We start from the raw sequence: 27,113 nt of genomic DNA on the forward strand, positions 1-27,113 counted from the left end.
CATTATGTTATATAACAATGTAGTAAAACAGTGACTTAATATTACCGTTAAATAAAAAAAACCATCTGAAACGGCTTACTTTACATTTCAGTAGTTTATGCGTCAGTTTTTATTCACTTTTGTTTAAGCTCCACAACTTTGTTTTTATACCACACGCATTCTTTGCTGTCAAACGAACCATTTATTTACTACAAAAAGCTGAGATCTTAAAAAGTGTTTAAGAACATGTGAACATATTCAAACAGCATATAGCAATTCTGTGACACCATGTTATTTTCAGCCTCATGGCATTTAAATATAATATTTTTTCCCTTACATCTTCACTGACAAAATATCAATGTCATGTTAATACAGTGCACAGTTAACAGATGATTAGAGATGTAAGGAATGCAGTTAGTGCTTAATATAAATACCCAGCTCTCACAAAACTAATAAATCTGATTTAAACCCAGATTTTATTCTGAATTTATGCAGTTAGTACCAAGAATAATTAGTGCTAAATGTCAAAAATTACACATACCACAATTTAAGTGCAAGATAACAGCAGCAACAATATCAGATTAACCTTCCTTAAAATACTGGCCTCATCTGAAAGAATTAAAATCAAAAGGGTAAAACATGGCAGATCCATACATGGCAGATATGACAGTACATTTGTACATTTAGTATGTACATTAAAAATGTACACATAAACAAAACCAGCAATTCATTAGACAGAGTTGAGTGTCTACATATAAATCCAGAAATAATGGAATGTGATGATACACATGTTTTGCTTGTGGTCGTTAAAAAAATATTTCATTTCGGAGTCATAGTAAGCATAGTTTTTACAGTTAGGAACAATATAAACTTACCTGATTTGTATTCATCAACAATGACCAGATTGCTTTTAAAAATAAACACATACTGTGTATAATACTACACAGATGAAGCATACAGTATAAATCTCCTCACTGAACAGTGTATATTGTAATTATAAATTGCGAACTTCTGATTTCGGTTTTCACTTAATGTAGACCAAGGTGTTCAAACACACACACACACACATTCAAAATAACTCAAATGATACCCAAGATATGCAATGTGATAAAGCTTATCTTTTTTTGCATTGCCATTTACTTGAAAAGTCCTTTAACATCTTTTCCCATGTTAGATGAGAAATGATACCTGTTAAAGGCATAGGTTGAGTTTTAAAATCAAGTGCTGTTAAATTAACTGCAGTAGTTTGTGCAGTCCTGGGCTCGCTGGAAGACCTGGTATACACTGACTAAAGGAAACATTGTGAGAGCTCCAATGAGAGAGCCAGCCTGGATGAAGACTCCACACCAAAGCAAAGCTGCATGCCCTGCTTCGTGAAGAAGAGTCCCAACTACAACCTTCAGGTAAGAGAACAAGCCAGTGAAGATAATCCAGGATGTGATCTGAATGAAGAAAGAAATACAGGTTTCTGTTAAAAACTAAACTTGATGAGAATAAATGGGTTTTAATTAATCCATATAGTTAAACAGAATTACATAAATAATGTGTTTACATATAATGTCTGACTGAATGGGTGATTTATTTTCAATCTTTATTTTTGTAATATAAATCAATAATTAAAAGAATATAGAGGTTAAGGTCTATTGAGCATCTGTGGCATGGTCATCTACTCTATAAAATATTTTAAAATTTTATTAATAAAAATAAATATTATAAGAAGTATAATTCATTATTAGATTATAATTACATTTATAATGTAAGTATAATAATACAACAGTTGCCCCCATAGAATTACACAGAATAAAATAAGAGGATTTTGACTGATTTTAAAAATCACTATAATGACTCCTTTTTACAATAAGTGTCTTTCAGAGCATCTTAACAATCATTAATTCTCATTCTTTATCAAATCTTTAGAGATGATATGTTAAGGAAACAAGAGTGGGGCACCACAGTTATATAATTTTTTGCATGTGGTAGTTCAGTGGTGTAGTTAACAGCTCCTTTAAACGTTTTGAGAGACTTGTTTTAAGTTCTTCTTCCACTTAATATAATTACTAACCACTAGAGAAACTCCTGACTGACTTCCTAAAAGAGGTGGACAGGGACTCAGCACAGCCAAAGCCATAAGATAGGCAGCAAAAATACCACCTCCCAGTGACATCATACCAAGACCAATGCTGGACCTATAACGAGAACATCAATTACAATTCTAAACATTCAAATAGACTACTAACACTTAAATCACACAATGATAAGAAAATGTATACATGAGCAGAATTTAAATCAGGACAACCAGAGGGACACTGTCCTGCTGAGTTTAGCTCCAACTTGCCTTAACACACCTGCCTGGAAGTTTGTGATATGCCTAGTAACAACAACTCTAGTTGGTTGACGTCGGCTTGGTGTGTCCCTGCCTTTAGACCTTGATTGGCTGGTTCATGTGTCCGTAACTGGAGTTGGAGCTATACTCTCCTGGACAGTGGCCCTCCAAGAACAAGACTGGACACCCCTGATTTAAATAAACAGGACCACTAAGCAGTGTTATGAACTTTAACTCACTTACCGAAGTAGGACAAACATGGCCACAAAGCAGGCCAGAGGGTTTGCAATGTTGCCCAAAACGACAGAAAGGTGAAAGGTCATGGTGCCATAAGGCAAACAGGAGAAACTCTGCACGGATGGCAGTACACCGTTGGTCAAAGCATTGGATATTCCCAGCAACAGGAGCAGATATATATTGCGTGACGTCCAGAAGGCTACAACAGGTGCCTGTTTTTCAACTTCTACTTGTTCCTCAGAAACCGGGGAAGCTCCATTTTGTAAAGGGTGTGCCTCTTCCTCCGTTTTCACTGTTTCTTGCTCAGTCTTTGGAATTTCCTCTGTCGCAGTCGGAGTGACCACTCTGTATGTCAGAGCAAGGAAACAGACAGCCGAAATCAACAGCATCACAGACAAGAACCAGAAGAAGTTTTGGGCTGGGAAGTTTTCTTTGAGATAATGGGGCTCTGTGCCGTTGGCCGTTTCAATGCACTCTAGTTTCCCTACCCCCTGTCCCAAAGCAACCACACAGGGAAAGAGTGCACCAAGACCCTGTCCGACAAAGAACGTCCGGATGTACTGCGGGGGGTAACTGAACATGAAAGGCAAAAAGGTGACGTTTGAAGTGCAGCAGACAAATGACAGAATAAAAGTAAGCAACAGGAACGGGACAGATCTTGGCTCTCCAGCAACTGTGACCTCCTGGGACCAAAAGAGAGCAAGGAATGCAGCTGCAACCACTGCTATCACTTGTATGATGTGGATGACCAAGCGTTCATTCAGCCATCCTGTAGCAAAGTAGTGGGTTAAAGTCACAGCCACTGGACCCAAATTCCCAAATGCAATCAGCACTGAAAGATAGGCTGGCAAGTTCCACTCTGTAAAGAAAGGACATGTTTAAAGTTCTACAATTATTTGGATAAATTAGGCATCTATTAGGTACAGCTGTGGCACGTTGAATTTTTATCAAAACACTATTTACCTTCAGGTAGAACATCCACAACAATTGGCAACTCAACCCATAATGAGTTCACTGAGATCCATGAGCCCATTCCAAACAGGGCCACCAGAATATGTGTAACGATGTCATGATTCCACCATGTATCTGCCATTTATATGTCTAGGAAAAGGGCACAAGTAAGTTAGAGCGTCCATGTTTTTCATTATACATAGTACACTTGTTTCTTATGACTGTATTTGAAAGAATAGAATAGGCAATGTAAATTGCTCTCCTCATGCTAAACGATGTCATCTGATATCAAATTATTTAAAACCAATAAAGTGCTCCCTTATATACAGCAAAGCAATATAGAGTATATTGAATATGGCCAATTTTAAATATGAAAAAAACTGTTAAATATATGTATAAACATTTTAAAAGTTTTTCATTAATTGTAAAATTTACTCTGCTTAAAAGCACAGTACTCAAATGTGTGATGCTACAGATTCTTTGAAATGTTATAGAAGCCACATGTAACTGGCTAAAAAGTGTGAAATTCATGTGTGTACACTTGTACACTAATGATTGTTATAATATTCTTATTGTATTATCATTGGTAGTAGTAGTAGATTTTTTATTTAATAAAAAGACGAGCATTTTGCTACAAACATTTTTATTTTGTAATGCAACTTTTTATGAAAAACAAATAAAAAACAATGAACAATTTAACTAAAGTCTACTATTCTAGTAAAATAACAAGTTTGTTAGTAACAAAACATCTGAAAACAAAGATTTTTACCACATGTGAAAACAACTAATGCTAGCAACATGTTTAACATTTTTATCAGGTTAAAACACATTCAGAGAAACTCAAAGTTCTCCCTGTAACAAGGGCCAAAAACATTTGTTCTCTTTATATCAATGCTATGCCTTTGTTTATCTTGTTGACCAGTGTCTGTACTTTGGGGGTCGAGGGATGATGTTTCAGCCGGGGTCTCTTGAATCTCAGCGTGACCAAGTGCATTCTCAGTCGGTGATATAACTATAACCCTCTCATTTGGCAGGACGTCCTTCAGTGTAGAAACCATGTCACTCAAAGAGAATCCTATACGAGTTAGCTTTTTGTCTCTGGAACCCAAGATGCTCTTCTGGTAGTTCAGCTCACAGCGAATGACTTCACGTATATGAGCATGGCTTGCACCTTCTAGTTTTGTGAGCAATCGTTCAACGTCTTGCTTGCTTTTACATGGGCCACCGTATTTTGAAACTGCTCCAATGATCATTTTCCTATAAATGTGATCCTGGGCTTTTTGCTTAAGTCTAGACACCTTCATTTTTTTGGCGGCATTGAAATTTGCTCCGTCAAAGATGGAGTAGCGTTTTTGAGTGGTTTTAGCAGGTGACATTGTGACCACTGCTGATGTAGGTTCATCTGCTGTCTCCCAGGAAGGGTCTTGTTCTGCATTTTCAGAAACTGAACCCTCTGTCCGACCAAGAGTTTTATCAGGCCTGTTCTTCTCATATGGGTATGCATGACCAAAGGGGTACTCGCCCATAAGCTGTAAAAATGTGCAGTTTGCCATTTGAACGGCTATATCCGAAGGCAGATCTTTGCAGTGTTCACCACCAGGTAAGAAATCTTTAAGATTGTCCTCTAGTACAGCTGCGAGGGCTTTCATCATCCTTTCTAAGCAAGCTTTTATCAGAGTACCGAATTGGTTCTCTGCATTATCACGGCAAAATCTGAACACTCCTCCAAAAGTCACCTCTTGCATTGGAACCTGTAAGAATACATTGACAAAGGCCTCTGGTTGCAAAAGGCAACTCGCATCTTGCGACCATTCCAAAAGCTTTTCATACAAGCACAGGATATATCTACTGAAAAGAGGATATTCTCCATCACTCTTCAGAAGCTGCCAAAAGGGTCCCAAGACTTTAAGGTACACAACAGCAACCACACAGACCAATGCCTGTAAAGCCTCATCACTTGCGTCAGCATTGACACTCTCCAACAGAATATTCGAGTCATCATTCAGGAGCTGCAGGTCAGATACAAAGAGAGCAACATCTTCATGATGGTGAATGAGTCCAGCGGCTGCTTCAAAGTAGTTAATGATACGATTTGACCTATAAATAGGCAGTTTGGAAGGGTTTTTTCTTTCAAGACAAAAAGCAAGCCAGTGCCTGCGGTAATTAGGGTTGGTCTCCTCGCTTGGACATAACATTTCCGAAGCCATGTGTATGTAACGGGTCACTGCACTCTCATCGAAGTTGACAAAACTCCGAAACCTGGGGTGCTTGTCACGTCCAAGTTTCTCACCCATGGTGTACACTATATCTTTTTCAAATGATATCATTTGCTGGTCAATTACATCAATGAGTTCGAAAAGGAACTGGCAGATGTAACGCAGGAAATGCAATGCTGGCACTAGTGGATGTGTGCTTACTTTGACTTTGTCATCGAGAGTTCTTAGATTAGCATCTTCCTTTAGCATTGCAGAGAAGTGATTTTGAAGCAGATCTAGTGAAACCTTCTTGGCAGCTTCGTTCTTTCCTCCATTCATTTCTGCAATCTTTTGCCAAGACAGCACAGAGATATCCAGAAGTGTTACATTGTCGCCCGTGTCGGTTCTTGGGTCTTCTTTGTCATCTTTCAGTGACCGTATTGGTATTTGATGGCTCTCTGATCTCTGTTCGTTTTTAACACTGAACAAATCAGGCATTTGCTTGGGTTCAGGGTGAGTTTTCACAGTCATATCTGTCTGCGAAATACGGAAGGACTCATCCTCCTCCTTGACCAAAGAGTTAGGTTTATGCATGGAAATACGCCGTTTCTTCCTCAGATGTGCTTTGACCATTGCCACCCTCCTGTATTCAATATCATCTGCATCAGCTTCAGGAGCAAGATCAAACGGACTCTGAAGAAACTCATCCAGAAATCCGCGGCTCCTCTTTCGGCTCCTCTGATTGTTGCGATACTGTATTCTGAAATTCTTAAGACTTGACCGTAGGAGCCTATAGGCTCTTTGAATCTTGCCATCACTACAAAATAAAGGCTCAAAGTTACGAATCCAGGACACTAGGACAACCGGGTCTAATTTCTCTCGTGAAATAAAATTTGTCAATTCGAGAATGAGTCCATTTGTGAGAGCAGTTAATTTTGCACGATCAGAAAAGTCAGACATTTCAAGTAAATCTCTTCTTCCGATTCCAATACTATCACATATAGGTCCAACAAATTCAAAGTTTACATCTGAATCAAGAAACTTCTGCCTGGCACCTCCAGTTAAGCTCAAAGCTGTCGTGGTGTTCCTCTCAATCAAGCTTCGAAAATCAGCCGACTGAAACATTGGGGCAATCTTTTGGAGCCACTGAATTAAATCAACCCATGAAATATCTTGCTCCTCTCTCATCAGTCCAATCTGAATCAACATGCGAATTTTCCAGGGCTTTTCGTCCAGCTCCAACAGCTCCCCGTAATGAGCACCAAGGAAGTCAGCGACAAGCTTGGAGTAAAAATCATCCTCTGCAAAACATAGTTTTCCAGATGTAAATAAGCAGATACTTTTAAAAAGAAAATTGTTTTGATCAGTCATTGAATGCAAAACAAAAGGTAGTACTCACTGAGCTCAGCAGAAATGGTCTTAGCACTTGCACTAGAGGAACCAAAGTCTTGCAGGTCCTCCATAGTTGAACATCAAAGTGGCTTGGCTTGTTTTTTAAACCATCTGGTGAGGCACGCTTCCAAATAAAGGCCAGATAAATGTTTTAGTAATAACGACCAAAGAATGATAGTCCACAGCTGATCTTAACCGTGCAACAAAGATTATCCTTCAGATTATTATTTTTAATTTTTTATCATGTTACAACAGGTGTAGCTGCCTGAAATTTAGTTTTCCTATTTGTATTACAGGTTTATAACAATTTTCCATCAAAAATTTTGAACTTATCTTTTGCTTTTTCTGTCTTTAGATTTACAAGAAACATTGTTTGGTATAAATTACGTTATGTTTGTTTCCTTAAAAACACATGATTATAGCAAATGCTGTCATCGGAAAAATAATTACAATGACAACTTTTCTACGTTTTAAAGGATACCCATAAATTAATTAAATTTTACAGTGGAGACAATATTTACAGTATTAGTATTTGTGGATTTCTTTGGTAATATATTGTACGGTTATGAATTATATAAGCGTTATGAGTATTTGTTGCGCAGGTCACACAAAAGCACAATAAAATGAATAGAATTCATGGGATAAAAATAACACTAACTCAAGAATTGTGCAAAAGGTCAGTTGCATCACTGCTAGCTTTACTAACATAAATCAAGGTCACATATTCTGTCAACTGGACAAGTTATTTATTAGATATCCTGAAGTAATCTAGGAACAAAATGTTCACGCACACGGCTGATTTTTTGTAAGAAAGGCGCTATCGACTTCCTGCCATTATTGACTAAATATCTATTTAGCTTGTTTTGGTTTTAGTGTTTGAAAGCTCAAGTTCTGAGGCTGAAAACAAGAACATGCATTTTCGTTCTTCGTGGTTCCTTCTTTCTCTCTAGCGCGCGAGGACGCGTCAATGCATGGCATCGTGGAGTTTGAAAATGAACGCTGTGTTTAATTGCCATTACTGTGGGAGATTGCCATTGATAAGAGGTTGTAAATTATGCAATGTAGCAAACATGTTTAAATCTCAAATAAGCATTTAGAAAAAAGTACATGTATTTACATCAATTGTGATATTTAAGTGCAACATTTAGAAATGTAACGTTACTCACCGACTTATTCGGCTGTAGTAGTCTTTTCTTTGTAGTAGTTACAGGTATGCTGTGCAGCGTGTTTCTTTGGACCCAGGCAATAATTTTCATAAAACAGAGGACCGTCCACTCTACATCACGGACTTCCCTGTTCAGTCACGTGTGCGTCTGAACAATCTTTGATTGGACGTATTCCATGCGTTCTATTTGGCTAAAAAGGCACTGCTAGTCCACTTTGCTTCAGCGAATCACTTACAAAGAGCCGGTTCACTGATTCATTTGCGTCATTACGTAATTGCGTCATCACATCGACCCTTTTCCTGGATACAAATGTGTATATAATATTTTTTTTAATTCTCATAATGCGTAGCTTAATGATTGTGTACTTGTGGTTTTTACACCCCGAGATGGGGTTTAAGAATGTTTTAGCAAAAATAATCCGTTCCAGTAATGTAATTTGTAGGTACTTATTTTTTTCCGTAAAAGTGTTTGGTTAAAATGACCTTAATTACCTAACATTTTTTTTGCAGTAGTGAGTCATAAAAAGAACATTTAAGTCAATTAAATCTGAAATTGTAAATAAAAAAATATATAAAATGAAGCCATGCAGGAATTAATGACCTGTTAGTAGTAAATATATTTTTTAAAGCACATAAAAAGTTAAGGGTTTATAACATTTTATAATTTTGATATATTTTAATCCCAGTCAACGCTTCATACTCTGGTTCAGTCCAGTAGGTGGCGGTAAATTCACCATTTTTAGGCTGGTTTGCCAACCGTCATAAAAACATCTAACGAAGAAGAAGGACGCGAGTCATTGGCGCTCGGGTAACAACAATAAAGGGAAGTTCCACCGTCGTGCATTTATGTTTTTAGTATTGGTGCTACAAAACTCTAAAATATTTTGCACGACTTTTCATATTTTCAACAAAGATCCGACAAACTGCTGCTGAATCTGCGTACAGCAATGCATAAAGAGGAGCTATTTTTTCAGTCAGCCAAGTCGTGATTTTTTTTAAATAAGCGAGGATTTTGTAAAACGACCAACATTAGGGCATGTCAAGCACAATAATGGACGTGTCCACCTCAAACCCAGAGCCCGAGTCTTCTTCTGCAGAAACGCTAACTGCTGGATCCAGCACAGCTGAGACATCCCAGTCCGCATCTGCAAAAGGAAAAAGGCTTTTGAAAAGAAAAGCGGATTCGGTTAAGGATGACAAAAGCAAAAAGAAAAAGAAAAAGCTATAAAACGAACTATGAGGCCAAATTACACCGTGCAGGAGGGAGAGGACATGCTTTTGATTATATCAAATATAAACAGTAGTGACAGCATATGGAAGCCCAAGCGGAAGGGATGTAGGAAAAAGAAGGTAAAAGCGAAAGGCAGGAGTAAAACCTCTGCTAACAAAACAAAAAAAGCACCAGTAAAAGCAAAAATGCTCAAAGTCACAGAGCAAGCCATTGATAAGAAAGTTGATTTGGAGAGTGTTGGTGATGATGGCTTTGACTGCTGGGGTCAGAGCTTGCCAATAGAGGTCTTGGTGAAAATCTTTCAGCTCGCAGTTCTCCAGGATGGAGCCGTACCTTTTCTGTGCAGGTGAGGCATGTACTATGCATTTGTGAGATTCAGCTACAGATGCTATATATGACTCTGTACCACAAACTAGTCATAAAATAGAAGAGATTAATACGTCATGTCAAACGAGCTTAAACAAGCCTTCCATTGTGTAGTTTATGATAGGACAATATTTGTCCGAGATACAACTATTTCAAAATCTGGAACCTGAGGGTGTGAAAAAATGTCGTTTTTATATATTCACAGTCGGAAATTTACTAAATGTCTTCATGGAACATGATCTTTACTATGATTTTTGGCATAAAAGAAAAATCAATAGTTTTGAGCCATACTGCAGATACACCGGGGCTGCTTATGGCTGGTTTTGTGGACCATGGACACTTATTTGCTGTATGTTTATAGTTCATTGGTTTGGTGTCTCTGAAGGGTAGGCAGAGTTTGCCGGCTATGGAATGGAGCTGCATCCTCTCCGATCTTGTGGCACAGTGTGTCAGTTGGCTACTGCTGGATTGAACCCGGTAAGAGTCAATTACCTGGGACAGAACAGAAGATTAAAAACACTATAGACTGGCTCGCTGAAAACAGGTCAGTGGTTAAACCAAACTAAAGTGTATTTTTAAATGGAAGAACTGGAAGATTTGTGAATCTGTCTGTGCAAAACAGCAACACGTTTTGTTGTGTCTGCTTCTCACAGATTATCTCAGTTGAGAGAGTTCTCCCTTTGCCACTGGAAAAAACATGTTGATTATGTGATTCAGGTAATAATAATTTATCTGCAGTAAAATTTTGTGAGCGCTATCTGAATCCGTTTCTGATAATCTCTGTGCTCTGTTTTTCTAGAAAGTTTCACAGTCATGCAATCTTCATTCTCTCAAGCTGTCTTACTGCATGGGGATGACAGAAACTGCCTTCCAAAACCTTGGTGCTCACTGTCAGTCATTAGAGAATATCAATTTGCAACACTCAGAGGTTTGTGTGCATACTATTTGCTTAGACTAGAAGGGACAGTCACCTAAAAATCTAGATTCGGTACGTCATTCCAAACCTGACATACTTTCTTCTGTGAAACAGAAAAGAGAAAATTTAGATGGACTGGCGAAATATGGACATATTATTTACTTTATTATATTTTTGTAAGTTTTGAAGGATTCATTCACTGTTAGTATAGTCACATATATTAAAAATAGAGTCACAGTGTTAGAATGATTTAAGTAAATGATGACTGGATTTTCTTTTTAATGTGAATTTTTACTATTTTTTGTTTTTTTTTTATAGTTTAATGTTGATGGTCTGGTGACCTTCCTTGAGGCATATGGCAACCAAATAAAGAAAATATACTTCACACACAGCACCAAGAGTGACAAACTACTCAGTGCTTTATCCGTAAGTTGATATTTTGACTATTTACTTGTAATATGTTTACTTCCTCTGCCATTTAAAGATGAGATCAACTACATATTACAAAATGTCTTTATTATATAAACGTATGTGAATTTGTAAACTTCGTCTGTTCCTGTTGATGCAAATGTCTCTGAAATTACAGAAGGGTTGCTGTCCTGAGCTAATGCTGCTGGAGATCAATACTAAGCTAGATGGAGGATACTGCCAGCTTCCTATCTGTATTCAAGCTTTGCAGATTGGATGCCCTAAACTTCAGGTATTAATCAAAAATGTGCTAAGATCGTCACGTACGCATAATCTAAATCTATTATCACTCCTTTGAGCTTTTTTACAACTGAATATGCCTTAGTTTAATGAATTAATTTGCAGCATCATTAATTTAAAAACGGTTTAGGACCAAAAAATAGTCATTGCTTAGCATTTTGACTTTGAAATTTAATTTATAAAAATACAAGTATTACAATCTTCTTCTTTTTTTTTTTTTTTAGACTTTTAGGTTGATGAATGTAACTCCAGTTCCTAAAATGATCCGCAACACACCCAGTTCAACATCTGGTTTTCCCGTGCTAGAGGAGCTGTGCATTGCCACTTCCTCTCACTCTTTCATGACCGACACTGACCTGAACAATGTGCTCCATGGCTCCCCCCACCTGCGTGTGCTGGACCTGCGTGGTGCCTCTCGCATCACAGCCACTGGCCTCTATGCTCTGCCTTGTGAGAGTAAGTCTTGATTTTGAAATGTGAATAGGAATTGATGTGCCTCACACAGTAATGAAAATGTATTGTAAACCACACTCGCATATGAATATTACATTGATGGACTTCTCCTCTTCATTTTATTCTTATAGTTTATACATTCAATATGCTGCTTGTCCCTTAATTTGCTGTCTTTTTTAGAACTGGAGTGTCTGTATTGGGGCCTGTACTTCAACAGCAATACTATGGTAACATCCAAGAAAGGCATACACATGCTTGCCCACAAATGGAGCAACACCCTCAGAGAGCTTGATTTGGCCAACCAGCCATTTTCAGAAGAAGACATGGAGATTGCCATGGGACATCTTGCACATGGTGCTGGAGTCGATTTGTTTCGCTCCCTTAACCTCAGTGGTACTAAAATCACTTCATCTGCACTCAGGTAATGATGCACAGGTTGTCTGTATACAGAACTATGGCTCTGTATGTTAAATGCTGCCAAAAAAGATTTTATGAATACACAATAATAATAATATAACAACAATAATCATTTTTAGTAGATAGTTAATGTTTTGATACTTTTTTTTTTTTTTTAATTGTTTTACAGGTTGCTAATTAGCCAGTCCTTGGCACTGAAGTACTTGAATCTGTCTTCTTGTCGGTATCTGCCCAGAGGACTCAAACGAATATATCATGGTCGAGAAGACATTCAGCTACTACTGGACAAATTACACTGAACATGTATATATTGCAGGAACTCTGAGATTTTATTCACTTATTTTTAACTGTACACAATGTAATCTCTCTCTGTCTCTGGGATTTGTATATAACGATTATTCCACATTTTCAATTTATGTCAGATTGCAACTACAGTTTTTTTGTCATAAATACTTTCATGTTCTGGTACGCAATAAACATTGAATGTTATGACTTTATTACTTTGTAAACTAGCAATTTTTACAGTAGTATATAGAATAAAAAGGTTACAGACCTCAAAATGACAAAATAAACTAACATATTGCAATTGTGTGTTTATTTGAATTTTTGGCACACAAGACAGCATGTTAAAAAGATGTTATATTAGTTAAAAAGATGAAATATAAATTTAACGGTACACTACATTTTTAAACAAAAAGCATTTCCACTTCCATTGATGCTTCTGAATTTAACACACATTTTCAGTTTAAAATTTTTTATGTAATGCAAGCATTGCACGCAGATTAAAAATGATTGTAAACTGATAAACATTTACATATTTATCATTTTGCATCAAATCTACTTTTTTAAAGCAAGCAAACTTAGGCCAGTTTTGGGGTCTCTAACACACCGCTCCACAAGTTGCAAGTATGTGAGGTTCTCCTGCGTGTTGGGATCAAAGAATCCTTTGGTGTCATCATCTGGATCAGAGAGGATCTTGTTCATCTCTTCATCAAAATACCCTCTTTGGTAAGCCACCTCCACTGGAACACGATGGCTGTGCACTGGATCAATGATGCCTCCAGTAGCGATTTGAGCTTCTAACAGACGAATACCGTGGTCCTTGACGATCAGATCTTTTTTCAAGGCCTGGAACAAAGAGATTATGTTCCCTGTGTTGGGGTCCGTGTAACCAGTGACTGCCCGTTCTGCAGAGAGCAGTTTATTTTTCCATTCTGTCCCAACAAGTCCTTCAGCCACCGCCTGCTCTACTGACAGTTTTTTATTCTTCACTGGGTCAATCATAAAGCCAGTGGCAGCTTGAGCCTCAAGCAAAACCAGAGATGTTCCAGGTGTCAGAAGTCCCTTATTTTTGGCATCAAAGATGCTCATGGTTTGTTTGGCAGACTGAACAAATACACCAGCGATGCTATTTGTTCCCTTGAGGTATTTTCTCACAGAGTCCATTTCACTTACGTGATCAACCGTGACTTTTCCAGCACTTAGGTCTTTGTAAATCTTCTCATCAATGACTTTGGATATCAGCAATTCATCAGCGCTCACATCCTTTCTGATACCTTGAAAATTTTGTTTTTGTGTTGTCTCTGTTGTTGTTGTTATTGTTGTAATGGTTTGAGTGCTTGTTCCTGATTTCTGTGAGATCAGTGTCAGGACTATTTCTAGGAACTGTTCTATAGTTATTGTACCAGATTTAAACTGCTGGACCAGTTCTCTCCTCTTTTCCTCAGAAACGTAATTTGAGTACATAAGATCCCAAAGAGTGACCTGCTGTCCTTGGAATTTACCCCTGCTTTCTTTGTGGTTGTAGACTTAAGAATAATCTTTGTATGTTCATCAATGAAGAAGTAGTGCTCACCCTTTTCACAATCACAAGGAGACTCAGGCCAGTTTTGGGGTCTCTAACACACCGCTCCACAAGTTGCAAGTATGTGAGGTTCTCCTGCGTGTTGGGATCAAAGAATCCTTTGGTGTCATCATCTGGATCAGAGAGGATCTTGTTCATCTCTTCATCAAAATACCCTCTTTGGTAAGCCACCTCCACTGGAACACGATGGCTGTGCACTGGATCAATGATGCCTCCAGTAGCGATTTGAGCTTCTAACAGACGAATACCGTGGTCCTTGACGATCAGATCTTTTTCAAGGCCTGGAACAAAGAGATTATGTTCCCTGTGTTGGGGTCCGTGTAACCAGTGACTGCCCGTTCTGCAGAGAGCAGTTTATTTTTCCATTCTGTCCCAACAAGTCCTTCAGCCACCGCCTGCTCTACTGACAGTTTTTTATTCTTCACTGGGTCAATCATAAAGCCAGTGGCAGCTTGAGCCTCAAGCAAAACCAGAGATGTTCCAGGTGTCAGAAGTCCCTTATTTTTGGCATCAAAGATGCTCATGGTTTGTTTGGCAGACTGAACAAATACACCAGCGATGCTATTTGTTCCCTTGAGGTATTTTCTCACAGAGTCCATTTCACTTACGTGATCAACCGTGACTTTTCCAGCACTTAGGTCTTTGTAAATCTTCTCATCAATGACTTTGGATATCAGCAATTCATCAGCGCTCACATCCTTTCTGATACCTTGAAAATTTTGTTTTTGTGTTGTCTCTGTTGTTGTTGTTATTGTTGTAATGGTTTGAGTGCTTGTTCCTGATTTCTGTGAGATCAGTGTCAGGACTATTTCTAGGAACTGTTCTATAGTTATTGTACCAGATTTAAACTGCTGGACCAGTTCTCTCCTCTTTTCCTCAGAAACGTAATTTGAGTACATAAGATCCCAAAGAGTGACCTGCTGTCCTTGGAATTTACCCCTGCTTTCTTTGTGGTTGTAGACTTAAGAATAATCTTTGTATGTTCATCAATGAAGAAGTAGTGCTCACCCTTTTCACAATCACAAGGAGACTCAGGCCAGTTTTGGGGTCTCTAACACACCGCTCCACAAGTTGCAAGTATGTGAGGTTCTCCTGCGTGTTGGGATCAAAGAATCCTTTGGTGTCATCATCTGGATCAGAGAGGATCTTGTTCATCTCTTCATCAAAATACCCTCTTTGGTAAGCCACCTCCACTGGAACACGATGGCTGTGCACTGGATCAATGATGCCTCCAGTAGCGATTTGAGCTTCTAACAGACGAATACCGTGGTCCTTGACGATCAGATCTTTTTCAAGGCCTGGAACAAAGAGATTATGTTCCCTGTGTTGGGGTCCGTGTAACCAGTGACTGCCCGTTCTGCAGAGAGCAGTTTATTTTTCCATTCTGTCCCAACAAGTCCTTCAGCCACCGCCTGCTCTACTGACAGTTTTTTATTCTTCACTGGGTCAATCATAAAGCCAGTGGCAGCTTGAGCCTCAAGCAAAACCAGAGATGTTCCAGGTGTCAGAAGTCCTTTATTTTTGGCATCAAAGATGCTCATGGTTTGTTTGGCAGACTGAACAAATACACCAGCGATGCTATTTGTTCCCTTGAGGTATTTTCTCACAGAGTCCATTTCACTTACGTGATCAACCGTGACTTTTCCAGCACTTAGGTCTTTGTAAATCTTCTCATCAATGACTTTGGATATCAGCAATTCATCAGCGCTCACATCCTTTCTGATACCTTGAAAATTTTGTTTTTGTGTTGTCTCTGTTGTTGTTGTTATTGTTGTAATGGTTTGAGTGCTTGTTCCTGATTTCTGTGAGATCAGTGTCAGGACTATTTCTAGGAACTGTTCTATAGTTATTGTACCAGATTTAAACTGCTGGACCAGTTCTCTCCTCTTTTCCTCAGAAACGTAATTTGAGTACATAAGATCCCAAAGAGTGACCTGCTGTCCTTGGAATTTACCCCTGCTTTCTTTGTGGTTGTAGACTTAAGAATAATCTTTGTATGTTCATCAATGAAGAAGTAGTGCTCACCCTTTTCACAATCACAAGGAGACTCAGGCCAGTTTTGGGGTCTCTAACACACCGCTCCACAAGTTGCAAGTATGTGAGGTTCTCCTGCGTGTTGGGATCAAAGAATCCTTTGGTGTCATCATCTGGATCAGAGAGGATCTTGTTCATCTCTTCATCAAAATACCCTCTTTGGTAAGCCACCTCCACTGGAACACGATGGCTGTGCACTGGATCAATGATGCCTCCAGTAGCGATTTGAGCTTCTAACAGACGAATACCGTGGTCCTTGACGATCAGATCTTTTTCAAGGCCTGGAACAAAGAGATTATGTTCCCTGTGTTGGGGTCCGTGTAACCAGTGACTGCCCGTTCTGCAGAGAGCAGTTTATTTTTCCATTCTGTCCCAACAAGTCCTTCAGCCACCGCCTGCTCTACTGACAGTTTTTTATTCTTCACTGGGTCAATCATAAAGCCAGTGGCAGCTTGAGCCTCAAGCAAAACCAGAGATGTTCCAGGTGTCAGAAGTCCCTTATTTTTGGCATCAAAGATGCTCATGGTTTGTTTGGCAGACTGAACAAATACACCAGCGATGCTATTTGTTCCCTTGAGGTATTTTCTCACAGAGTCCATTTCACTTACGTGATCAACCGTGACTTTTCCAGCACTTAGGTCTTTGTAAATCTTCTCATCAATGACTTTGGATATCAGCAATTCATCAGCGCTCACATCCTTTCTGATACCTTGAAAATTTTGTTTTTGTGTTGTCTCTGTTGTTGTTGTTATTGTTGTAATGGTTTGAGTGCTTGTTCCTGATTTCTGTGAGATCAGTGTCAGGACTATTTCTAGGAACTGTTCTATAGTTATTGTACCAGATTTAAACTGCTGGACCAGTTCTCTCCTCTTTTCCTCAGAAACGTAATTTGAGTACATAAGATCCCAAAGAGTGACCTGCTGTCCTTGGAATTTACCCCCTGCTTTCTTTGTGGTTGTAGACTTAAGAATAATCTTTGTATGTTCATCAATGAAGAAGTAGTGCTCACCCTTTTTCACAATCACAAGGAGACTCAGGCCAGTTTTGGGGTCTCTAACACACCGCTCCACAAGTTGCAAGTATGTGAGGTTCTCCTGCGTGTTGGGATCAAAGAATCCTTTGGTGTCATCATCTGGATCAGAGAGGATCTTGTTCATCTCTTCATCAAAATACCCTCTTTGGTAAGCCACCTCCACTGGAACACGATGGCTGTGCACTGGATCAATGATGCCTCCAGTAGCGATTTGAGCTTCTAACAGACGAATACCGTGGTCCTTGACGATCAGATCTTTTTTCAAGGCCTGGAACAAAGAGATTATGTTCCCTGTGTTGGGGTCCGTGTAACCAGTGACTGCCCGTTCTGCAGAGAGCAGTTTATTTTTCCATTCTGTCCCAACAAGTCCTTCAGCCACCGCCTGCTCTACTGACAGTTTTTTATTCTTCACTGGGTCAATCATAAAGCCAGTGGCAGCTTGAGCCTCAAGCAAAACCAGAGATGTTCCAGGTGTCAGAAGTCCCTTATTTTGGCATCAAAGATGCTCATGGTTTGTTTGGCAGACTGAACAAATACACCAGCGATGCTATTTGTTCCCTTGAGGTATTTTCTCACAGAGTCCATTTCACTTACGTGATCAACCGTGACTTTTCCAGCACTTAGGTCTTTGTAAATCTTCTCATCAATGACTTTGGATATCAGCAATTCATCAGCGCTCACATCCTTTCTGATACCTTGAAAATTTTGTTTTTGTGTTGTCTCTGTTGTTGTTGTTATTGTTGTAATGGTTTGAGTGCTTGTTCCTGATTTCTGTGAGATCAGTGTCAGGACTATTTCTAGGAACTGTTCTATAGTTATTGTACCAGATTTAAACTGCTGGACCAGTTCTCTCCTCTTTTCCTCAGAAACGTAATTTGAGTACATAAGATCCCAAAGAGTGACCTGCTGTCCTTGGAATTTACCCCTGCTTTCTTTGTGGTTGTAGACTTAAGAATAATCTTTGTATGTTCATCAATGAAGAAGTAGTGCTCACCCTTTTTCACAATCACAAGGAGACTCAGGCCAGTTTTGGGGTCTCTAACACACCGCTCCACAAGTTGCAAGTATGTGAGGTTCTCCTGCGTGTTGGGATCAAAGAATCCTTTGGTGTCATCATCTGGATCAGAGAGGATCTTGTTCATCTCTTCATCAAAATACCCTCTTTGGTAAGCCACCTCCACTGGAACACGATGGCTGTGCACTGGATCAATGATGCCTCCAGTAGCGATTTGAGCTTCTAACAGACGAATACCGTGGTCCTTGACGATCAGATCTTTTTTCAAGGCCTGGAACAATGAGATTGTTTTGCCTGTGTAGGGGTCTGTGTAACCAGTGACTGCCCGTTCTGCAGCAAGCAATTTGCTTTTCCATTCCATCCCCACAACGCCTTCAGCCACAGCCTGCTCTACTGACAGCTTTTTATTCTTCACCGGATCAATCATAAAGCCAGTGGCAGCCTGAGCCTCAAGCAAAACCAGAGATGTTCCAGGTGTCAGAAGTCCCTTATTTCTGGCTTCAAAGATGCTCATGGTCTGTTTTGTGGACTGGACATATACACCAGCAATACAATTTGTTGCTCCAAGGTATTTTTGAATAGATTCCATTTGGTTTATATCTTCATCATCTACTTCCTCATTGATAAGCTTACTCATCACTTCTTTTGAGATGATTTTTGCTTCAAATAGATCACTTGCTGATACTTGTTTTCTCAGGCCTTTAAAAGAATGTTTTTTGTGGTAACTTCAATTATCATTGCAGTCACTGTTTCTGTTATCTCCTCTATTGACAGTTTCTTTTGTTTGTATTGGTCAAGAAATTCTTTCCTTTTCTCTGTGGAGATATACTCTGAGTTTAGTACATCCCAAAGTGATACACGTTTATCTGCAAACTTACCAGCATTGATGATCACTGATTTTTCTTTGAAGACTTTTATTATTTGTATGTCATTGTAGGTTAGGTTTTCAGCACTCCTTTCAGGTACTGGGAGAAGCAGCAGGCCGGTGGTTGAATTCCTGTCACATTTCTTCATGAGTTGTTGGTAAGAAAGAGGTTCTTTTGTTTCTGGTTCAGAAAACCCCTTTTCGTTTTTTATTGGATTTGCCAGAAGATCACTGGTTTCATTATTCAAATATCCTTTAATTATTGCCTTTTGAACAGGCAGCCTGTAGCTGCCAGTTGGATCAATAATCCCACCTGTGGCAAGCTGTGCATCTAAGAGGTTCATTCCATGTTTTCGAGGTATGAGACCTTTTTGCATTGCTTCGAATAAACTTATTTGCTCATCTGTGTATGGGTCTGGGAAGCCAGTGACAGCACGTTCAGCCAATAGTAAGTGCTCCAATATCTCTGGTCCAATAAGTTGAGCTCTGACAGCTTCCATTACTGTGTGATGTGTGTTGTGGATTGGATCGATAATATATCCAGTCGCTGCCTGAGCTTCAAGCAACAAAAGTGCTGCATCGGAAGTGAGTAAACCCTCAGTCTTTGCCATGTATAAACTTAATACTTTTCCTGATGGATGAAGCTTTACTCCAGCAATACTTCCAGTGCCTTTCAAGTACCTTTGAACAAATTCACATTTAACCACATTTTCTAGTGTCTCCTTACCATTTTGCAGTTCTTTGTAAGTTTTGGTGTCAATAATTCCAGAGTCATGCAACTGTTGCACTGAAACAGGTTTTCTCAGGCCCATAGTTGTTTGAGAAGTTGCTTCTTTCTTTTCTATTGTTTCAATAGTTTTGGTAACTATGGTAACAACATCCTTGATGTTTATCTTGCCCAACCGGTATTGTTCAAAGAACTGTTGCCTCTGTTCATCTGTGAAGTAAACAGAATGTATTACTTCCCAAAGAGACAGTGATTTTCCAGAGAAACAGCCAACAAGAACAACAACACTGTTTTTCTCAAATTCTGCCTTGATCTCAGCATCCAAGATAATTTTTTGAGATTTTTCTTGAGTTTTTTCCTTTTCAGTGACTGAAAGAAGGAAAAAACCAGTATCAGGATCCTTGATGCATCGTGCCAACATCTCCATGTAGGTCAGATTTTCTTGTGTGGTGGGATCAAAAAATCCTTTAGTGTCATCACTTTGATCTGCAAGGATCTTGTTTAAGTCAGCATCAAAATAGCCCTTTTTGAAAGCAACTTCAAGTGGTAAATGCAGACCTGTTAAGGGATCAATGATGCCACCTGTAGCAATCTGGGCTTCAAGTAGACGTATACCATGCTGCTTTACAATAAGATCTTTCTTGATGGCTTCAAAAAGTGATATTGTCCTGCCAGTGTATGGGTCTTTGTAACCAGTCACTGCCTTCTCAGCAGTCAAGAGCTTTTCATACAAGTCTGGAACAATGACTTTCTGCTTTAAGGCCTCCTTAACAGTGAGTTTCTTGCCTTGTATTGGATCAGTAATAAAACCAGTGGCAGCCTGTGCTTCAAGAAGACACAAGGCAGTGCCAGGGCTAAGATAGCCCTCTTTTTTGGCTTGGTAGATGCTCATTTTCTGATTTGACTTTTGCAGTATTACACCTGCTATACAGCTTGTTCCACTAAGGAAGTTTCTCACAGTGCCCATCTCAGTGAGATCTTCGATTGTTAGCTTTCCCTCAAGCACGTTTTTGTATGTTTTTCCATCTATTATTGTCGAATTCAGCAGCTCCAAAATTGAGACTTTTCCCCTAAGACCATTTACAGTGAGGTCAGCATTTCTTTGTACTTCTTTGCTTTCAATGATCTCTAAAATAATTGTTATGATTTCTTCTACTGTGATCATTTTGGACTTGTAGCGCTTTAACAGGTCCTGCCTTTTCTCTTCAGATAAATATTCAGAGTTGATGAGATCCCAGAGTGTTACATTCATGTTGCTGAATCTGCCGTATCTCACAGAGACATACGTGGTTTGAAATATCTCTTTGGCGCTCCCCCCTATTTTGACTCGCTTGTCGTTTTCTTTGATTTTCAAGAGGGAAAGGTCTGTGCTTTCATCTATGACACATCTGGACATAAGCTGCATATAGGTAAGGTTTTCATGAGTGTTTGGGTCAAAGAATCCCTTTGTGTCATCAGTTGGATCACAAAGGATCTGATTCATTTCTGCATCAAAATATCCTCGTTTATAAGCAATATGAACAGGAATGCGATGGCTATTTACAGGATCGATGATGCCCCCTGTGGCAATCTGGGCCTCTAGCAGACGTATGCCATGATCTTTCACAATTAAATCTTTCTGCATTGCTTGGAACAATGAGATTTTCTTGCCAGTGTAAGGATCTTGGTAACCTGTCACTGCTTTCTCTGCTGAGCTTAATTTCGCATAAAGATCTGCTCCTATAACTCGTGCCTTCACTGCATCATCTACAGAAAATTTTTGATTAGCAATTGGGTCAATTATGAATCCTGTTGCAGCCTGAGCTTCAAGAAGAACAAGTGATGTTCCTGGCCTAAGAATTCCTTTTTGTCTGGCTTGGTAAACTGACATTATTTGGGAGTCAGGAAGCAGCACACCAGCAATGCTTGGTTTACCTTGTAGGTATGTTTGCACAGATTCATTCTCTGTAACATCTTTTACTGTCTTTTTTCCTTCTCTGAGATCTGCTAGATCATTCTCTGTAATGATGTCGGCTTCAGCAAGCTGGTTTGCAGTTACTTTTTCCCTTATACCTTCGAAAACTACATTAGCTGTTTTCACCGAATGTTCAATGATTTCCAGGACTTTGGTAACTATAATTTCAGTTGTTAGTGTTTTGTTTCTGTATTGCTCAATAAAGTTTTGCCTTTGCTGTTCAGTGAAATATTCAGACATAAGTAATTCCCAAAGTGAAACAGTCATTCCCATGTATTTTCCACATGTCACTTTTACCATGATACCCTTGAAGACTTTTCTGATGTCATAGCCAATGAATGTGTGATTCACACTACTGGAAGGATCGTGAATGGGTAATAATGTGAGTCCTGTAGAGGGATCAATGACACAACGATCCAGCAGTTGTAGATATGTCAGATTATCATTCGTGTTTGGGTCAAAGAAACCTTTAGTGTCATCTCCTGGATCTTCAAGGATGGCGTTCATTTCCTCATTGAAGAAGCCACGCTTGTATGCTACATCCACAGGAACTCTGTGACTGTTTATTGGATCGATAATTCCACCAGTTGCAATTTGTGCCTCTAGCAATCGGATCCCGTGGTCCTTTACTATCAGTTCCTTCTTCAGAGCTTGAAAAAGAGATATAGTTTCACCAGTGTATGGATCGTTGTAACCAGTGACTGCTCGTTCTGCTGCAAGCAATTTTGCATGGTACTCTGGCCCTACAAGTTTTTGTTTAATGGCTTCATCTACACTGCATGTCTTGTTTTCAACAGGGTCAATCATGAATCCAGTTGCAGCCTGGGCTTCCAACAGAATCAAAGCAGAGCCAGGCATGATTATTCCTTGTCTCATTGCCTGATAAATGCTCATTCTCTTGTTTGTGGAGAGCACAGCTACTCCCCCAATGCTCTTTTTACTTTCTAAATATTCTTTTACTGTTTCCATCAACATTACATCTTGGGTGGTGGTTTTGCCCTTATGCAGATTTTCAAATGTCTGTTGGTCAATAATTTTTGATGCAAGAAGCTCAGCAGAGGTTACGCCTCTGCGGAGGCCTTTAAATGTTATGTAGATGGGGAACAGAAGCAAACCTGTTTCTGGGGCTATGGTGCATTTCTTTATCAGTGATGCATAGGTGAGGTTTTCTTGAGAATTGGGGTCATAGAATACTTTTAGAGCATCCACTTGGTCTCTAAAAAGATCTTTGTCATAATGACCCTTCCCATAGGCTTGTTTTTCTGTTAGATAGCGTTTTTCAATAGGGTCATAGATCCCATTGACAGAGATCTGTGCCTCAAGTAATCTAATGCCATGTTCTTTTGGGATTACATCTTTCTGCATGGCCTGAAAGAGTGAGATTTGTTGGTTGGTGTATGGATCTGTGTAGCCTGAGATGGCTCGCTCAGCTAATTGAAGTTTTTCTTTCATTTCATGTCCCACAATGCCTTCCTTTACTGCATCATCTACAGAACATGTCCTGTTTTTGATGGGGTCGATGATTCCTACTGTTGCAGCTTGAGCTTCTAACAGTGCCAGACATGTTCCTGGCTTCAACAGGCGCTTTTTGAAGGCTTGGTATATTGTAATGGTTTCATTTGAATGTTCAAGGAACACTCCAGCTACTGGCCCCTGAGAACCGTTAGTTTCCTGAGTTGGCATTTTTTGTGGATGTTCTTGCACCAGGGTCTGTGGATAACATAGGAATAATTATTAGTCACACATTTAAAAACTAGTCTAATCTAATCACTTAGGTTATCCATATATTTTGTTTACTGTAGAAAAGGCAAATTGTACACCACTGAACCATGTTAGAACTTGTTTGCGCTAACAATGAAAGCAGCTTTCTCCCCTTTTATGACTTGCCCCAACAGGAAAAAACTTGAGTATTGCATCACTTGGAAAAGTGTGCATGTGTTTTACTAGCATAAACTTTGTAAGCAATGGGAAACTGGAAATACAAGATTCTGATGTATTCTTGAAGAATGTAAGGATTAAGATTCAATGTCCCTGACAGGTTTTTCACTTGTCAGTTACACAGTCATGCACGGAAGTGTGTGAGGTGCATTCTTTTTTTTCTTTCTTTCTTTCTTTCTTTCTTTCTTTCTCTCTCTCTCTCTCTCTCTCTCTCTCTCTCTCTCTCTCTCTCTCTCTCACTCCTATAAAAACTATAAAGTCTATTTTATGTTCTATATTTTTGCATTTTTTATTTAGTGATTTCAGTTTTTTATGATTCAATACAAATGGATTATAGCCTAACCAAATTGTGTGTAATAACAATTCATCTCTAATTAAAAAACAAACAAACACATTTTACAATAAAAACAACAGCACTGTTTAACTGTAAATTTATGTGGTTGTATGATATTTCTTACAATATTATTAATACTTATTATAATATTTTTATAATATTATTATTATAATATTTTATATTAAATATTAATACTGCAGAAACTTATGTCATAATTTCTTCATCTTAAACCAGACCTTTATTGTGACGGGTTGTCGTGAAGGTCTTTCAGTTTTACTTTCACTTTCAGTGTGATTGTTGTATGATGCAAATGAAGTAAGTGAAGTGCCATTCATTTACACAAAAATATAAATATTCAGAAAAATCTATTAGCCTGGCTGGCTGTTGATGCATTTATTTATTTTTTTGTTAATTTACTAATTTATATTGAGTAAATATGTCTAGATCTTATCACCATCTTATTATGATTATCACCATCATAAATGATAAAACATTGTAATTGATCATAAAAATACATTTTATCATCACTCAATATGATGTTGATTTATCACAGGCCCATGTGGGAAGAAATTAGATTCTTATGTTTTATACTACTCAGGTGGGGGTAACTTTGCACGGTGTAGGATCAATCAAGAGGTTGTATCAGGTCTTGAATACCTTTGCTGTGTTGTGCAGACCAAGTGGTGTACAACATCAAAATACCACACGATTTGGTCTGTGCAGCACTTGGGCGTTTTTGTTTGCCAAGAGATTTACCAACCCTGTAAGGTAGCTCTGTTTCATCAGATTTGTTTCCTATGCACTCCAGTAAAGCTGAAGTTAATAAAAGATACCTGCAACTCTAGTTTGAAAAAGTACAAAGACATTGCATGTCTCATAACTTTCCTTTCTTCCACAAGCATTCAAGGCCTCCTCATTCCTTGGGCTTCAGACTCCACCTAACCCTTTTCAAATCCAGTCCAGACTATACTGACTTTCACATGTCACTATTTTAATTATTTTATAACAAGGATGTCACATCCTTGTGTAAACATTGAATGTTTATTGTAAATTAAATTATATCCTAGTTATGAAGTCTCATTGCTGCAGTCAGCCAAGAATAGCATTCTTCTAGCAAGTGGGGGGTTAATGCTTGCACAATAAAAAAAAGGCTGCTAATAGCTTCTTCCTGTCCAAATTCCTTGGATGCAGGCAGTGTCAGGTATAAATAAGGATCTCTGAAACCATAAGGTCACATGACTCTGTGGTTTCAGACACTTTCAAAAGCCCTCAGGTGAACACTATTTTAAGTACACTTTTTTTTTTACACTTTATACAGATTAAATCATGAAGGTATTCTTATGCAGATTGTATGCTGTTTTTCAGACTTTTCTTACTAAAACATTATAATACATTATCATTATAATACATAGTCATTCTGCATAGCAATAATCCTTCTGCACTGCAATGTATGTGTGTGTGTGTGTGTGTGTGTGTGTATATATATATATATAATGTAAATATAATGTATATTGCATATATTGCATGACATACAGAATTCCTTATTGCATTTCTCTGAATAGCTCATTTACTTGCCCTACAACTATGAAGTACCAGGCAAAGTTATTTATTGCGACACTGTTGTAATGTGGCAACACCTTTCTTGTGTTTTAGCCTCCTTCATTCGAAAGTTGCTTTTAAAAAATGCATAAATGTAAATGTTTGACCAGTTCTTTCAAAATAAAAACTGAAACCTACATGACTTTATATAATCATCCCTGTTCAAAGGTGTCTGCAAATATTGGCCATTTCATAAAGCAATGTCTTTTTATTGCTAAGAGGTGTGGTAAAACAAGTGAGCATATGTTAAGCATAACTTTCATAAAAGCATAAATTATGGCACACACACACACACACACTCAGTTGCCTGAAGATCCTTGCTCTACATGTAGGTAACACTGATAAAGATTTTAAAGTAAATCCCAGTACAAATAAAATAACAGTCTTTAGATCGATATATGAGACCCCAAAACATTTTACAACAACCTGAAATCATTCTTACCTCTTTTGGTGATTTTGCCGGAAGTTTCGGTCAGGATCCAGTTAAGGCTGTGTTTTTCTGCTTAAGAAGGGTTGATGTAGGTCAAGCACACAGCGGACACTCAGTAAAAGACTGAGCATGTTTCCTTCCTTTCCGCTGTTTAATATACTGATCAGTCAGGGCCAAACTCCACCCTCAGGAATACTCCCCTCTCTCTGTGGAGATAAGACACATACCTTGCAACCAAGTGAAAGAATGACTTTCTCCTTATTGTTCAATATGCACAGGAACAAAACTCACATATAGAAGCAATCATTAACTAAATTCATTTTCAAGTATTCAAACACTATGAATTTTGTGTGTGCTACTTTAAATGGGTTTATTGGGGCAAAGAACTGACATTTTTTTCGCAATTGCTGGTTAACATTTCAGACTGTGGTGAAATGTTCAGAAATGCTTCAAGCTCATGTTCAAACTTATGAAAGCCTGTTCTCATGAATGATTTCGTTGTACTTCACTAGTATTTTAGCACAGATTCTGTTAATGATTTCAAATGATGTAAATATTTTGCATGTGATGTCTTATCTCAGATGGCACGTCCTGCTCAACCTGAAGCTTTGGGTTTAGTGGTGAAATTGTCCTTATAGAGCGCACCGTAGAATAGTTCATTTAAATAGTTTAATTAAAACCACTGCCATTCAAAGTTTCATGGCAGTTTTTCTTTTCCCCTTAGAGTCTCTATTACATAGGTTGTATTTGTTTGTTTAAAAATAAAGTAAAAATGTTGTAGAAATGTTGTATAATATTATCATACTTTAAAATGACTTATTTATATTAGTCCTGTTACACATTTGTACTTGCGCATACCATTCTGAGGGTGTAGTTACAGAAATCTTACAGCTGTAGTACTATAGTACATACACTGTGGTTAAATACTATGTACACAATTACTATGTAAGTACACAGGTATTAGGGCCACTTAATATAAGTCTCAGT

General features: G+C 38.5%; 3 protein-coding genes across 4 annotated transcripts; 1 reads left to right on the top strand and 2 right to left on the bottom strand.

Annotated features, from left to right (window-relative positions):
* Positions 1-161: 161 nt before the first annotated feature.
* Positions 162-8,484, bottom strand: slc52a2 (solute carrier family 52 member 2). 2 transcript variants are annotated; one of them, XM_043218003.1, is made up of 5 exons: positions 8,244-8,465; positions 3,503-3,640; positions 2,546-3,398; positions 2,042-2,165; positions 162-1,421 (listed from the first exon to the last, which is right to left on the bottom strand). In XM_043218003.1, the coding sequence occupies exons 2-5, from the start codon at positions 3,630-3,632 to the stop codon at positions 1,212-1,214; spliced, it is 1,317 nt and encodes a 438-aa protein (XP_043073938.1). In that variant the 5' UTR covers positions 3,633-3,640; positions 8,244-8,465; the 3' UTR covers positions 162-1,211. The 2 variants fall into 2 exon arrangements, with proteins under 2 accessions (XP_043073938.1, XP_043073937.1); XM_043218002.1 differs by lacking the exons at positions 162-1,421; positions 2,042-2,165; positions 2,546-3,398; positions 3,503-3,640 and adding exons at positions 3,647-6,986; positions 7,085-7,201 and having other exon boundaries at positions 8,244-8,484.
* Positions 8,485-8,999: 515 nt separating this feature from the next.
* Positions 9,000-12,829, top strand: fbxl6 (F-box and leucine-rich repeat protein 6). The gene is given in 10 exon segments (XM_043217291.1): positions 9,000-9,462; positions 9,465-9,819; positions 10,225-10,383; positions 10,493-10,556; positions 10,639-10,767; positions 11,074-11,181; positions 11,342-11,455; positions 11,688-11,919; positions 12,097-12,337; positions 12,503-12,829. Coding segments are annotated over 10 exon segments (1,716 nt in total). The 5' UTR covers positions 9,000-9,278; the 3' UTR covers positions 12,633-12,829.
* Positions 12,830-12,911: 82 nt separating this feature from the next.
* Positions 12,912-26,280, bottom strand: eppk1 (epiplakin 1). The gene is given in 14 exon segments (XM_043217290.1): positions 12,912-14,120; positions 14,123-14,194; positions 14,197-14,472; positions 14,475-15,137; positions 15,140-15,211; positions 15,214-15,489; positions 15,492-16,154; positions 16,157-16,228; positions 16,231-16,506; positions 16,509-17,756; positions 17,759-18,190; positions 18,193-18,990; positions 18,993-23,535; positions 26,139-26,280. Coding segments are annotated over 13 exon segments (10,314 nt in total). The 5' UTR covers positions 23,509-23,535; positions 26,139-26,280; the 3' UTR covers positions 12,912-13,170.
* Positions 26,281-27,113: the final 833 nt, after the last annotated feature.

The sequence above is a fragment of the Puntigrus tetrazona genome, chromosome 19 (genome assembly GCF_018831695.1).
Source record: "Puntigrus tetrazona isolate hp1 chromosome 19, ASM1883169v1, whole genome shotgun sequence".
Classification (NCBI taxonomy): Eukaryota; Metazoa; Chordata; class Actinopteri; order Cypriniformes; family Cyprinidae; genus Puntigrus; species Puntigrus tetrazona.

Bases quoted from the DNA above. Each gene is read 5' to 3' on its own strand.
- slc52a2 (XM_043218002.1), bottom strand. From the start codon at position 7,148: ATGGAGGACCTGCAAGACTTTGGTTCCTCTAGTGCAAGTGCTAAGACC. The intron at 6,987-7,084 runs GTGAGTACTACC...TATGTTTTGCAG, and splicing joins GACCATTTCTGCTGAGCTCA to AGGATGATTTTTACTCCAAG.